The sequence below is a fragment of the Dermacentor albipictus genome, chromosome 1 (genome assembly GCF_038994185.2).
Source record: "Dermacentor albipictus isolate Rhodes 1998 colony chromosome 1, USDA_Dalb.pri_finalv2, whole genome shotgun sequence".
Lineage (NCBI taxonomy): Eukaryota > Metazoa > Arthropoda > Arachnida > Ixodida > Ixodidae > Dermacentor > Dermacentor albipictus.
In genome coordinates, this window is record NC_091821.1 from 169,607,188 (window position 1) to 169,621,802 (window position 14,615).

Consider the following 14,615-nt stretch of genomic DNA (forward strand, 5'->3'; position numbering starts at 1 on the left):
TTAAAAATGCTCTTATTGGAAAATATCCGTATTAACCAAACGTGTATTATGCGAAAGAAGTTTCGTACATACGCGTCCTGTTCCAAGTGGCTTCGAGGATTTCCAAGGATGAATACCAACTGTTTCGAAACACCGCGTTACACGTGTCGTCAGTGGCATCAAATTGATGCTACATATTTGTCGCCATGGCCGTTAATAGCGCTGTATAACGCTATCAAAGCGTGGTTTTCGCAAACATGTATATAAATACTCAGGAGAGCGCAGGGAGGGACAGTCACCACTGTCGTGGCATCAGTAGGGCATCGCAGACGTTATGCGGAAGTTGTGAGTTGGGACCCCACCGGTAATGTTCTGTATTGTTGTCTTTCTTTTCACGCCTTTCTTTCTTATCCGTGTATTAAGAATACACAAAAAGACATAAGATAACACCTTCCTTGCGCTTTCCCTAGTTGAAATAATTAGAAACGGCTCCACTCCGCTATAATTTTGGTTTCGGTGATTGCTGGTTCCTCGGCGGTTATTTCTTTCATTCGACTCCCTCGTTTCCCATGACACTTCTGCTCTTAAATTTGAATTCCTTGCCGGAATCAAACGGTGATGTTAATGCTGCGTGTGTATTTTCTTGGAGCATAATTGAGCGGCGAGTATACCAGCCATGCGGTTGCAGAGCTCAAATTTCTACTATCCAGTGAGTGAAATAACGGGGTACCGAAATTTACGAGGTCGCGTTGATTGAGGTTGTTTTAAGAACACCGTGGGATGTACGTTGCGCGCTGTTGAGCATGGGGATTTGAGTACTTTTCTTATAATTGCTGCTTTGACAGAAAAGATGGAGAAATATGCATTTAGACTATTTAGCAAAATAAAAGAAAGAAAGGAGTTGACGCGAAATAAGTTAAATATGGGCCCTATAACGTAAAACTATTCCAATCTGTTTTCTATTCCAATCTCCTGACGTCAAATTTACGTAACCACCGACGCAAGCATCGGGTGGTAACCCGCAGCGTTGTTTGAAAAGCCCAATCAAACGCGCTTCTCGTTTATAGGATGTCACTTGCTTTTGCTTTCAAAGCTAATACCATTACCTACATTGAGCAGTTGTTCTTATCTAATTGGCTGAGTAGAGGCGAGGAGCACGCTCAAGTGGAGAGAGATTCAATGGGGCCAGGACAGCACAGTGAAAGATAACTGGGGAAGGAGGGTGGTGCCGGCGTCGGCGATTGGTCCGCTTCCCCTTCTTAGCTTGCGGTGGCTCGTCGAAAATCGCGGCGTGCAGCGGAAGGTTAAAAAATACCGCTAAAACGGATCCTCAGTAAAGTAGAGTTGGCAGAGCAATGGCGTATACATGCTGAAAGGTCTCGATAACGTTATACTGCCACGCGAAATCTTTTATTATACGCAAATAAACCCATGCTCCACGGCAGCTCCAAGTAGCCAATGCCACAGCGATCGGCGGGCAGCCATCTTGCATTCGTTTCAGAACAGGGTAGTCTCGGACTATTCAGAAAAAAAAAAATATTCAGCTTTGTCCGGCATATTAATACGTCTTTAACATGTCACCATGACGCGGTGAGTTTTCGCGGCTTCGTGACGTCGCGTGACAGACAGGTAAGCAAATGGCGAAAAAGGCGTCGCATGAGAAATTATTATTTTTCTTTCGTTCTGCCTAATCATGCATAATAATTGTTTACATGTCATATCAGATGGGGCGCGTTTTCGCGGTTTTCGTGACGTCGCGTGACAGACAGGCGCAGTGGGTGGCCGCTCGAAAATGTTTTGACCAATCGTCGAGGGCTGATTCCAGCATTGGAATAGAAAAGTTTGGAATAGATTTACGTTATTGCGCCCCATGTATATGGCGGCCAGCCAGCTATATATGGCGGCCAGTCCTTACGAACTAATAGATTAGAGTTGGATTAAGAGGCTGAATTCACAAGACCTTTCCTTCGTAAGACTTGTTTATTGTTATTGGTCGGCCATCATCACTAATATCACAACTGGTCGGCGTCTGTTCTTTCGAAACGCTCTGACGTACGAATTACTTTGTAAATAGAGAGACATATTTCAAGAAGGGAAAAATGTGCGCCTACAAGGGCGCTCGATAATATTCTAATTCAATATGTTACAACAGTCTTGGTAAAATGCGACCAGTTACGAATTATCTGCGTTCAACCAAACAAAAAGCGTGTCATTTATTTTTTTAGTTCAGGAAGAAATAATGTGGAGGAATGAAATAAAAAAATACAGAGGCCGAATTCACAAGGCTTTTCATTCGTAAGTGCTCTTTCCCATCGGCCGGCCCAGCTTTCCGGCGTAAGAACTTCTTTGTGAATGTGGGCCCAAGGGGACCATGTGTTCACGAAAAAGCTCGAACGCTAGAATTGTTGGCAAGCTATTATCAGTGGAGGCGGCCGGCATGCGGCAATAAGCTTTGTGAACTCGGCCATAGGTTCACAGGAGACTGCAGGCACGCAAAACACACCTGTACGCGCATGTATTAATGGGCATTTCTCTCCAGTGTTTGCTTCTTATTGCTTTGCTGCTTCTCATGCAAATGAACAGTTTCGGTCCATTATGCGTAGCTTTCATTTCTTTGGACCCAAAACGATTCGAAAGACGATTTAAACCACTGGGGCCTCGTACGACAGGTAAAATGAATGGAAATATGCAGTCGTTTAGACGATCAAGAACCCTGCGATCGTTGAGCTGTGCATTACTGTCTAAAATCGCTGCTACAAATGGTGGCACAGTGCCTAAGGAGGTCTCTCTTTTGTTTGTTTGCTTGAAGACAGATTGCTTGCGATATAATTATAATCCTCATTATACTGCAGAAGCTCGTTAACCTTTCCGCTACAAAGGTTCGGTAATGGTTCTTGGTCTCGCTGGTGCCATATAGCAGCGGTTTACCGTGGCAGCTCACGTCTTTTACTCGGCTTTGTGGCGCCAGGTGAGGGACTCCAGCACAGTGTAGTACCGCGGAGTGGAGTGGAGTTCATCCGCGCTGCAGCACATAATCGACGCAACAACACTTAAAAACTAGTTTGACCATGAAATCGAAGTTATGACGGAATCCAATGGGATATGGACGGAGTGGGACGAAATGCGAGGCACCGACCACAATAGATTTAGCAGTGTCAGGCTCCCCTACGGAAGCTTTGATCAGAAAGATTACGTGCAAGGCTCTCGTGCGATAGCTCACCAAATAGCTCACCGATAGCTCACCAAACATCACCAAATATCTTGTAGTCGGCGTTCGCCTTCATCTTTCATGATTTTTACTACTCATCTAAATATACCTATACAAATCGGCGCAACAGGCGCGGCAGGCATGGCTGGCGCATTTTAGGTACAGGTGGCATCCATCGCGAAGAAGTCGTCTCAGAAGAACCAGACACGTACATGTACTGCCAGATAGTCTAGGTGGCGTTGTATACTGCACACGTTTCGGCATGAGTGGTACTGCGGCGGAGACAGGGTAGCGACCCCACACGTTCTTCCTAACATGCGTGCAACAGCGTTCCGGTAAAAAAAAAAAATAAAGCCTGAATCGTCCATCCAATAAAGATATTAATGATTGCGTATTACAGACTTATAGTTATTCGATTGTCCTAGGCCGAAATTGTAAACGGTAGACGTAATGGATTATTGTCTTTAAGTAAGGCTTTTTCGTCTGCAGAAGCAGCACATTCACATAAATGTTCTGTGACGTTATGATACCTTACACGTACACGATATTTAAAGGAACGCAATTAACGGCATTGCAGATATACGTCCCAAATACGCGATCGCGGTTTGTACAATTTCGGCGTCAATGTTGCAATCCTCCGAGCGAGGATTAAATGACGAAGTCTGATTTCAACAGGTACAAATATGTTATTGTTAAGGCAACAATATCACTGCGCATTGGAGGTGATATCACCTACCGCCCGAGCATTGCAATGTTAGCATCCAAATGCTGAATTATTCGACAGCTTAGCGCAGCACTGCTAACAATAGCGCAGGCAACTATCTTTCGGCGCAGGATATTAGGTTACCCTCTACTATCCGCCTTTTTGTATACTATGCTCGTTTCAAAGCGATCTTACCGTAAGCGGGTTCCGGCAAATGACAGCCATCGAAGGGTTTTTCTAGATGAATGAGTGCCTTAATTACCGCGGGAACATCCACTCTATAATTCGCTCGGCACAATAAATTTCAAAGAGAGAAAGACGACTCGACGCATTTTGTTTTGCCATTTCGCCGGTCTCCAAGGCCGTGCCTGACATCGCCGACCCTCCACTCGTCATTCAACGGACTAAGAATGTCGAGCACGCACGCACGCATATCTGGCAGCGCTCAAATAGCCTACAAGAGAAAGAATTCGCTCAATGCGGAGGAGAGCGCGCAGAGAGTCGGCGCACACGCCGGCCTCTTCTCCTCCGCCCCCGTCGGGTCGTCGAAATACTTTCTCCCGGAGAAGATGGGGAAGCAGAGATGGCGCGTGTCATCAGGAAGAGACAAATGGTTGCGCGGCGTGATCGAGGTCCGCTCCCGGCCGCGCGGAGCACACGGTTTCCTCGGAGGAAGAGGAGGCGCTTGGCGCTCCCGGCGCTGCTGCAGCCGCGCACGCGGCCGGAGGAGGATCGACCTGCCGGCGCGCGCCGCATCCCGTGCGACTCGTGTGCCCGAACCGCACGCCGCCGGAGCGGAACCGTCGCGGACGTCGCCCAGGTGAGTCCGGCACTTCCGCGCGTCACACGGCGAGGCCCGCCTCCTCTCTTTCTCCGCTCCCACAGCCCGACCGACTTATATATTCTTCTTTGTCCAGAGAAAACAGGCTGGTGAGCGAAAACAGCCTGCCCGTGGCAGATCGTGAGATGCGCTGCAGCGGATAGCACCGGCACGCCACCGGTCGGTTGGAAGCCCGAGCTTTTGTCTCGGTTAAGACAGGAAAAAGAAAGGGGGGGGGGAAACAAAAACGAAAGAAAAGGTAGAGCAGCCTCACTCGTGGGGCTGCGAATGCAGGAACCGTGTACCGTTCAACGCATCAGAAATTGAGAAGAAAAACGAAGACGCAAATAGCCCAACGAAATCTATTTTTAGCTCAGCGTGCAGCAGACCAATCGATCCGAATGCCATTTGTGACTAGGCGCTCGTGAAAGGAGATAAAAACCGGTAGATAAATTGAGTTACACGGGGCGGTGGCGAAGTTATGGGTTGAAACTACCTCGCCACCGGCCCCAATTCGGCTTATTAGTATACTCGCACAGCAGGCATTCAGCTTTGACAGTGTGTGCTTGAGAAAGAGGAGAAGGAGGAAATAACTTTATTAAAGGAGTCCTGAACCACCCCTCGGCCTTGGTGAAAAAGCAGTATGCGGATATCACGCGCTGCTCTGAACAGCTCAGCCAAGTTTTGCAGTGGTGCGCGACGCGTGGAGCTCGCAAGCGGAGCGCGAAGTCGCCTTTTTTCTCAAACGCTCTCTTTTCAACAGAAGCCTGCTCCTCACTTATTTCTGGACGCTTTATTTCGTAATATAGCGGATTCCCATACGCGTATGCTATTGGCCAATAGTTCACACCAATCAAGAAGGGTGTTTGGAGCAGTGCGCTTTTTGCGGCTGTTACTGTGTGCATTTATTGACGCATTCTCATAAATAGGCCGAAGTAAGCAAAAACCTGCTTTCGAATTTCGATAATGATTGCGTACTTCCGGAAGAAGCCGACTATCGTCTGCACACGCTCGACCACGGCTGCCCGCACAGGAATTAAACTTTGGCCACCCTGCTTATTGGCGTCGTAGCCATCGGGTCTCGTTAATATCGACTAGTTTTGAACACTCGACTAGTCTATAACCACGCGAGACCTACGGTCAGACCACACGCACGCTTGCCAGCGCGCGCTCGCTCCTGGCCGCTCCTTGTTAGACGCCTCGGCAGACTTCGCTTAGTAATGAGCTGTTGACAGCATTTCACAATGGGCAAGCTTATACGGCTACTATCCGTGGGTAAAGCTGGTGCAGGAAAAAGCCACTCCGCACCGCGTAGCACGGCCAGAGTGGAACATACGAGCGCGAGCGGGCGCTCAAGCACTGTCGTGCACAAAGCAAACGCTGCGCACGCGCACTGCAGTTGCATGTAGCTGCGGTCTCCTGCGTAGCGTAGATACCGAAGTCGCCGAGGGATGCTGCGATGAGTCCGCTGGCTGAGCGCATTGCGGCCCGTTGAGGACAACCGCGTTTGGCGCGTGATAGGCGCCAGTATCGGAAATATGTGGCCCTATAACGTAAAACTATTCCAATATGTTTTTATTCCAATCTCCTGACGTCCAATTTACGTAGCCACCGACGCAAGCACCGGGCGGTCACCCACGGGGTTGTCTGAAGAGACCAATCAAACACTCTCCCCGTTCATAGGAGGTCACTTTTGTTTGCTTGAAAAACTAAACACATTGCCAACACTGAGCGGTTTGTCGTATCTAATTGGCTGACAAGAGGCGAGGAGAACGCTCAAGTGGAGAGGGATTCGATGGGGCAGAGCCAGTGCACTGAAAATCGATAACCGGATGAAGATGGTGGTCCCGGCGTCTGCGATTGGTCCGCTTTCCCTTACTTTGCTTGCGGTGGCTGGTCGAAAATCGCAGCGGCATGCAACGGAAGGTTGACAATTACGCTAAGAGGGATTCTCAGCAAAGAAGAGTTGGCAGAACGAGGTCATAAACGTGCCGAAAGTGCTTGAAAACGTTGCACGGCCACGCAAGAAGTTTTATTACACGCAAATAAACCCATGCTCCCCGGCAGGTGCGAATAGCCAGCGCCTGAGCGATCGGTGGTAGCCATCTTTTATTCCTTTCGGAACGGGGCAGCCTGTACCTATTCAGAAGGAAATTCACTTTTGTTCGGCATATTAATGCATCTTTAATGCGTACACGTCACTTTGACGCGGTGAGTTTTCGCGGTTTTGTGACGTCGCGTGACAGGAAGGTAAAGTGGGTGCTGGCCGAAAACTTTTTACCAATAGCCGGGGGATAACTGCGAAAAGGCGTCGAATCAGAATTAACTGTTTTTCTCTTCTCGGTCAAATCTTGCCTAATCAGTGTGTACACATCATATCAGATGGGGAGGTATCGCGGTTTTCGTGACGTCGCGTTACATGCAGGTGAAGTGGGGGTGGTCCAAAAAAGTTTTTGACCAATCGCGGAGGGCTGATAGCAGAAATGGAATAGAAAAATTTGGAATAGTTTTACGATATGGCGCCCATGGTGGCGTCTACGTGAACACGGAGAACCAAATTTAAGCTGCGCGCCACGGTGACGTTCAGTATAGGCGGAGCGTTTTGGGCACGCCTCGCTTTGCCCTAGCCCTCGCAGTGCAACTCATTGAAGGAGGAATGGAAGCAGCGTTAACGCGATGTTAGATTGCCAATAAACTCCGCTACATAACACATTGAAGTACTCTTTGCTGCAAAATACTTCTGAAATTGTCTTATTTAACAGCAAATGCATTTTTCGACTTCGAGAAAGAAGTGGTTCACGGCCCCTTTAAAGTTATTTTTCGGGTCTTGAGAAGAATACCTGAGCTTCAACACACAATGCATTTAGCTTCCGGGTTTGAACCGTTCTTTAGTTGAGCAAGACAAGAACAGCACTAGCAGTTGAAGCAGGTCTGTTCTAAGGTTCGCAGTCGAAAGCCTCTAATTTTGTGTAATAGTTTCGAGAAAAAAAAAACAATCAACGAGCCCAAATGATTAGACATGCTAGCCGAAGCCCGGTGTGAAAGCCAAAATATTTCTCCGTAAGTCGACGAAGACCAATACAAACTCGTGTGGCAATAGTGCATGCCTGCCTGTGCTTTCTTTTGGTGCTTTAATTTTGACAAAATTATTTGTTATATATAAAATGAGGCGTTCAGTATTTAAGCGTTCTGGGGTTTTCGTTCAAAGAGACGACACCCACACGCCTTTCCTCCAGACCCAAGAATCCCTCCCCTCCCCCCCCCCCTCCAAGTACACGCACAAATAAAGACGGACACAAGCCCGCAGGCATACATACACGCACGTGGATGTGACCACGCTTCGCACAGTGGCGCCTCGATGAGCGCAGTGCGGGGCAACAACTCCGAGGGAAGTGTGCGAGGCCAGCTGAGTGAATGTTAGAAGCAAGCAGTTGATTCTTTACATGACTGGACGGCTACGCTTTCGAACGCGGCAGCGCGTCCAATTGAGTACCGATACGGGCCCTCCACTCGTCCTTGCTTTAATAATCGACAAGAGCTAACTTGCCGTTAAGCACGTGGACAATTTTTGAGGGAGCCCCAGCAGCTAGCAGGCTGGCGTCGTGAACGGCTACACAGACGCTGGCAGCCCAATGCGCTCCAAGCATAATTTGCCCAGCATTTTGCGGCACTCTGCGTACAAGCTTCAAATCACTGCTCTGCTCATTAGCAACCAACGAATACGCGCGAGAGTCGTACTTTCGCATTCATCTTGATCACCGCTGCTGCTGAAACTTATTCTTAAGAACTTGAGTAGTATTTGATTTATGTATTACTTATTTAACAATACTGCCAATCTCTTGCGAGATCCAAACAGGAGGGTCACAGGATCAAGTACAGCACCAAGTCACGAATAAAAACAGGCGATTTCGCAATACGCATTGTTCTTGTGTAACATATATAACGCAGTGCGGAAACTTTGAAGCACAAACACTATAACATCAGTTAACATGGTTTAGTGATTTTAAGTATGTCTATGTTACATCTTTTACACTATAGCGTCGAACTAGAACAGCATAACAATGCATTACAGATGCAATCATGAATATAATATACGTATGCGCACGGGAAGAAACTAAGAAGTGAAGAAGAAAGAAAACTTAAAATAAATGAAATCACAGTGCATAACATACCTACTCAGCGTAAGCATTAGTATTACAGGCTTGGGTAACAAACATGCGAATAGATTGTTTCTTATGAATAAAAATATAATGGTAGTTATTGTAATTGAGATGCAAGCAATGTTTTGTCTAATAAGGATACAAAACCGTTTAATGACTCAGCGTTAGTGATTTATTTGTGTAGTTTATTCCAGTTTCTAATTACAAGTGGAAAATATGAGTTAAAGCAGTTCCAGTTGACTGAGAATTCGTCCAGCGTTCGGGAGTGCTTATGTCGAGTCGGTCTGGTGATGGTTAAATAAGTAAACTTAGATGTATCAAATTTAATGTCGCCTTTCCAACAACAGAACAAAAACTTTAGCCTCGCTAGTTTCACTTTCTTTTCAATAGTTCGTAAACCGGCTTTATTTAACATTTCTGTTGGCGAGTCGGTTCATGTGTATTTGTTGAAGACCAACCTGATTGCCTCACGTTGAACAGCGTCTAGTTGTGATGAAAAAGTTCTTATTGTTAGCAAACCAAGCAATTATGGCATATTCTATGATTGGTTGAACCAGTGTGGTATAGGCTAGTAGTTTCGTTTTAGGTGTCGCGGAAAGCAGTGGATGTATTTTTTTCAACAAGCTTCTTTAGTGCAGATGACGTGATGTTGCTTACATGAGTTTCAAACCTGAGATCATGTGAAAGTGTTACACCCAAATAATTGTACTCGTCAACCCTTGGAACCACGTTGTTATTAGTTGCGTAGTAGTAATCAGGTCTTTCTTTTTTCCGCGTTATAGCAAGCACTGCAGATTTCTGGACATTAATTTTCATTTGCCAATCTGCGCACCATTTATGAACGGACTGTAATGCTTCGTTAAGTGTCTTCTTGTCAACCTGCGAGTTAACTTCGCGATACAAAATGCAATAATCTGCAAATAGTCGAAATTTCGCATTATGTATGGATGGCAAATCATTAATGTATAGAAGAAATAACACACGCGCCAGCACAATGACCTGGGGCAGTGTCCTCGCATCAGGTGACAGGACGAACCCGTCGCATCGGGTGACGGGTTTTAATGACGACAATGCGTCGTGAATTTGTACGAACTGTAGTCGATCAGATAGATCATATTGAATCCAGTGAACAATAGGACTGTCACCTAAGGCAGAAAGAAGTTTTAAGGTCAATTTTTTGTGGCACACGCGGTCGAACGCCTTGGATAAAATCTAACAGTATCAAGTCGGTTTGTTTCTGGTTGTAAATTGTTAGCGATATGCTGTTAGCGCGTTAGAATTGTTAGTGATAATATCGCGCAGACGGTGGCCCAACTCGAAGAGACAACTATTGCCGAAGAATGTATATGTAAAATTGAAGTATAGTTTACTTAGTTTATCGCGCTTTTCGATGTAGTTTCATTTTATAATGTTTTACAGTAACTCTTACAGAACAATAGCACTACTGAAAGTCTCCCCACTGCGCCATCAGGCACATGAAAGGATGGCGGGGATTTAAGAGGTCGTAGCGAAGCCACATATGTGTTCAGAGTTCTGCTCTACGTTCCCCGTTGGTTTCAAGAAACTAATATTGGTTCCGTCAATAGCTCGCATACTGTACATGCGCCAATTGATTGTTATCAATGGTTCTGCATTGAAGTATTCGTTGTGCGCATGTGCAAGATTGTATCATTTGAGTATACGTATATTCACGCTATATGTTGCTCAAGACTATATTCGTTGCTATGAAGCTGCCAATGTGCACCTCGAAAAATGAAGCGGTTTTGGAAGAACGTGTCGGCGTTGGTTAACCATACTTAGGCCAGGTCTTCAACATTTCTTTCCGACTGATATGGTCTATTTATTGCGTTAAAAAAAACTGTCGCAGTGTCCCTGTAATGAACGAGCAGTTGTCCACCTTTTACAATATTTCGACGTTCATGAATTTCGCTCAGTGCGTTTGAAGAGAAGTTGGCGGAACAATGGACGAGCGTGCAAAGTGTGGTTATAAAGCCGCGTCTCAAATGCAGAGCTCCGCTGCACGCGACCCGCTGCTCACTGGCCCTCACGCTGGGGCGTGCTTGTTTACAGTGTCGTCCACAATGTCTGCCATCTCCGGTGTGCTCAAAGAAGGGCAGCTCCTTCGGCTCATCGGGTGCGGGTCACTCGCGTTCCACGAAGTAGCGTAGGTGATCGTTCTTCATCTCCGTTCTTTTCGCCCTTGTCTCGCGCGCGGACGCACCGCCCATGTTGCTAGGACTGGCTCTTTGGTGAGGGGAGCGGTAAGAAAGGAAAATAGTCATCAGGAGTAGCAGTGCTATTCGTCGACAGGCTGCCTGTTCCGGTAGCGTTACGCCGTCGTCCTCGAAACATCGCGCAAGAAAGTTTGCATTCCAGCACGCTAAGACTACGGTTGCCCTGCGTTTGATCTTCCAGCGCGCGTGAATTGGCCAGAACTAAGTACCTCTGAAGGTGCACCGTGGCATGTGTTGGAATTGCAACACGTCCATACACGCAGATGGCGGAAAGCAAGCAGGCACAGGCGTCACATCGCTTTGCCGCTACGCGCAACTTTTTTCAACGTTATCCAGGCTTTTAGTTTGTCCAGGAGGATACCCAGAGGTGTTGTATTAGATTTCACGAGGAGTCTAGACATTATGATGCGTTCCGAAAGACAAGGTGCTGCAAGAATCTGCGTCTGCTCTATCTCGTTCTTGAACAGATGCACGCTTCTTCAGAATAAGAACGCAATGTGGCTTTACCTCAGTACCAGATCGTGACGCAGTGAAGAGACATAGCAAAGTTGTATATGACCGGCGTTTGGCAAAAGACCCTCAAACACTCCGAGTAGGCAATTAGTAGGGCATGGGATGTGTTACGTCCAATTTGCTTGCTTGCATGACGTAAGTATGTTGATCTATGGCGTGGTATGCAATATGGTGATTTGGTATGATGATAAGTATAGCGAGAAGACCAATATTCTTGTGAAAAATGCTACAAACCACAGTTTGCCGTGTCAAGCCGCAGCCAAAGCAGTGTGTAACTGCATTTAATACTTGCCCTTGTTTTCCTTCTCAACCTGTACGAGTGTATACGGCAGTTTTGTTTTGTGAAGAAACACAATAACTTCCGTGAAGTAATGTTAGAAAGAAGAACGGAAACGGAGCTTTTATCGCTCCGATATATATATATTTACAGTTGGCGAAAAATACTAAAGAATAAACGAAAGAAACAGTTGATCAATAAAAGTTATAGAGGTGAGAGAGAGTTATTACACGGAGTGCTTACAGTCACGGCTATCATCGGGGCAACATAAAACGCTCCACTTTCTGAGAGCGACCATAAGACGCGTGCTACGAACGTGCCAGCGGGGCGCACTGAGCGCGACGTGCCTGTTCAGACTGCTGTGCTGCGACGCCGTCTGTTTGCTCGAACGAGGTCTTCCCGGAACGCTCCATCGTGCGTGGCTAGGCCCCCGACTGCTCGTGCCGAGCCTCGGCGGGCCGCTCTGCGCAGGGACCGATAAGGCAGTCAGCGTCGCCTCCTTCCTCCCCCGTGAGAAAGAGCGCGAGCCATGAAACACCACAGCCATCGGGGCTGGTGAAGTAAAGCGCTGACAATTTTAAAAGCACAGGCTCGTGCGAGTTGGTAATGCATACTTTTTCAACCATAATTGAAAGTGAACGCTAGATCTTCACATGTGCCTTCTTCTATCGTCGTTTATCGCGGCCTACGTACGCCGAATTAAAGAAAAAAGTTCTGAGCAAAAAGAAAGAAAAAAGGAAATAAATAAATAAAAAAATTGCCACTTTACGTTGTGCCATCGGTCGGTGGCGCAACATTACGAGAGCAAGAATCCAGAAAGTTGGTCAATGTGAGTATTAGCGCTCCCCAGTATACCCTCCGGGTTTCTGTTCCCTGAATGAAATTACTAGTGTTCAGACTGCGAAGATACGTGTTGCTCGAATGTACGCGCTCATCAATTTCTGCGCCTATGTGCCTCACGTCTCTTAGCGGCATGAGACAATTAGAAGCCATTTCTTTCTCCGCCGAGCCCAGAAGGCATGAGCCGGTGTTCCGGGCCTGGGCCGACACGCTCTAATGGGCTCCCACTAGAGGAAACGCGATCTACGGATGTCCATCGCCGACGCTGAGAGTGACAAATGAAGAGAGGAGCTCTTAGATTAACATTGCGTTTAGCGAACTATTTCTTGCAGAAGCTCGAGAGGGCGCTAGAATCTATATGGACTGGTGGAGAAAAAAATGCGGATATGAGATTGATACCACCTGATTCGTTACAGACATAGGTAGCAGTACAAGGCAATTAGAGAAGTTTTGAGAAAGCGAGAAAAGATTGAAGATATTTATACAAACAATGCTAGAATGAAAAGCATCTACAGCATACCTGATTAACTGAAGCAGGCTAGGTGACTATTTGTCATCACCCCGTTTCAAAGGGGATGCCAATAAATCATCACCACCGCAACGCGACAATTAATATTCGCTTCCCGAGCGCGGCATGAGTACGTGCTCACACGCGCTCTTCGCTTTCCCACTCCGCTTGACTGGTGCGAAGAGAAGTCTCTCGGGAGCATCAAATTTTTTCACAGTTTTATGGTCGTGCAAGCTCTGCTCGCTGCGGGAATAAAATTGGGGGAGACAAAAAACGAAGCGCCCGGTGCAAAGAACGGGTCACAAGAGCGGTGCAAAACTGGCACAGCGAGTAAGCTGGCTTCGAGGCTGACGTGCCTCCGCCGTACCGGCTCGGTTCGCGTTTCCGCCGACTGTGCAATCAGGGCCGGCGCCGCGCTGCGACACGGCTCAAGCCAAGGATGTTCCTTCCTAATTTGGGGGAAAAGCTCGCGCGCGCTGACTCGCGCTTGCCCGGGAATCATTCGCGCACCGGTCCGCGAGGACTTCATGCGGCAGCACGGGGTGGCCTGTGTTTCTTGCACGTGCGATATGCGACTCTCTATCTCTCTCTCTCTACTTGAAGCGCTCGCTCTCCGAGTTGTCGTCTTTTTGCCCCTCTTTCTCACTCGTTACTGCTTCAGAGCATTCACTCGTAAGGCTCGGCGCGCCAGTCGCACAGTCAGGAAGCCCCACCACCGTCCCTTGCGAAAGAACACTCGCACGCCAAGTTCCAGGCGCGTAAGAAATTGTTGCGCATGAAAACATAATCGTGCGCTTTCGCGCAGTGCATTAAGCTCGTCAGCAATTTTTTCGAAAAAAAAAAATACGGCTGCCGCTACTGTACAGCAGGTGCCGTACGGAAGCGAAAAACCGCTGGTACCGTCAACCCGACACCTGGGGCCGGTTGCACATTAGGCACGCGCGGATGAGCAAGGGAGAGAAGGAGGCAAAAATCAGGGGGTTTATTTCCTCTCCTTCCGTCTGCCTGAAGCGTGCAGATAGCGAGGTAAGTTCCTCTTTCGAACGCTTTTGTTTCGGCTCGCGAATACTGACGCAGGAAGCCCGAGAGAGGCAAGAAGGAGTAATAATAAATAAATAAGACTTTCATGTCGAAGTTTCCATACACCGACGCAAGGGGGAAAGGGAGCCCTTCTTCAACAAACTGATAGCCGGTTTCCCTGAAGGGGCGTCGATCATGCTATTTGCTGCGCCACGGAGAAGCGTCTACAGTAGCAAGAGTCGATAGTACCGTATTTGCACGATTCTACCGCGCCCCCGATTGTAACGCGCAGTTACATTGCCGCCCAAATATATAAATAAGATAACTTGGTGCCGATTCTACCGCGCACATCA

General features: G+C 47.5%; 1 protein-coding gene and 1 long non-coding RNA gene across 20 annotated transcripts in view; one reads left to right on the plus strand and one right to left on the minus strand.

Moving 5' to 3' along the window:
- The window catches only part of LOC135905734 (inactive dipeptidyl peptidase 10-like), a 480,802-nt gene that overhangs the window by 125,567 nt on the left and 340,620 nt on the right, over nt 1–14,615 (minus strand). For 5 of the 18 annotated variants that reach the window (XM_065436739.1, XM_065436729.1, XM_065436733.1 and 2 more), the window contains exon 2: nt 12,242–12,357. The exons of 12 other annotated variants lie outside the window; for them this stretch is intronic. In XM_065436739.1, the coding sequence (XP_065292811.1) occupies nt 12,242–12,307 (66 nt within the window). In that variant the 5' untranslated portion in view covers nt 12,308–12,357. Of the gene's footprint in view, nt 1–12,137; nt 12,168–12,241; nt 12,358–14,615 lie in introns of those variants that run through there. One more of the 18 variants, XM_070529018.1, reaches the window with a different exon arrangement.
- Nucleotides 1–14,615, plus strand: part of LOC135905737 (uncharacterized) — a 131,814-nt gene that overhangs the window by 8,945 nt on the left and 108,254 nt on the right. The window lies entirely within an intron of this gene.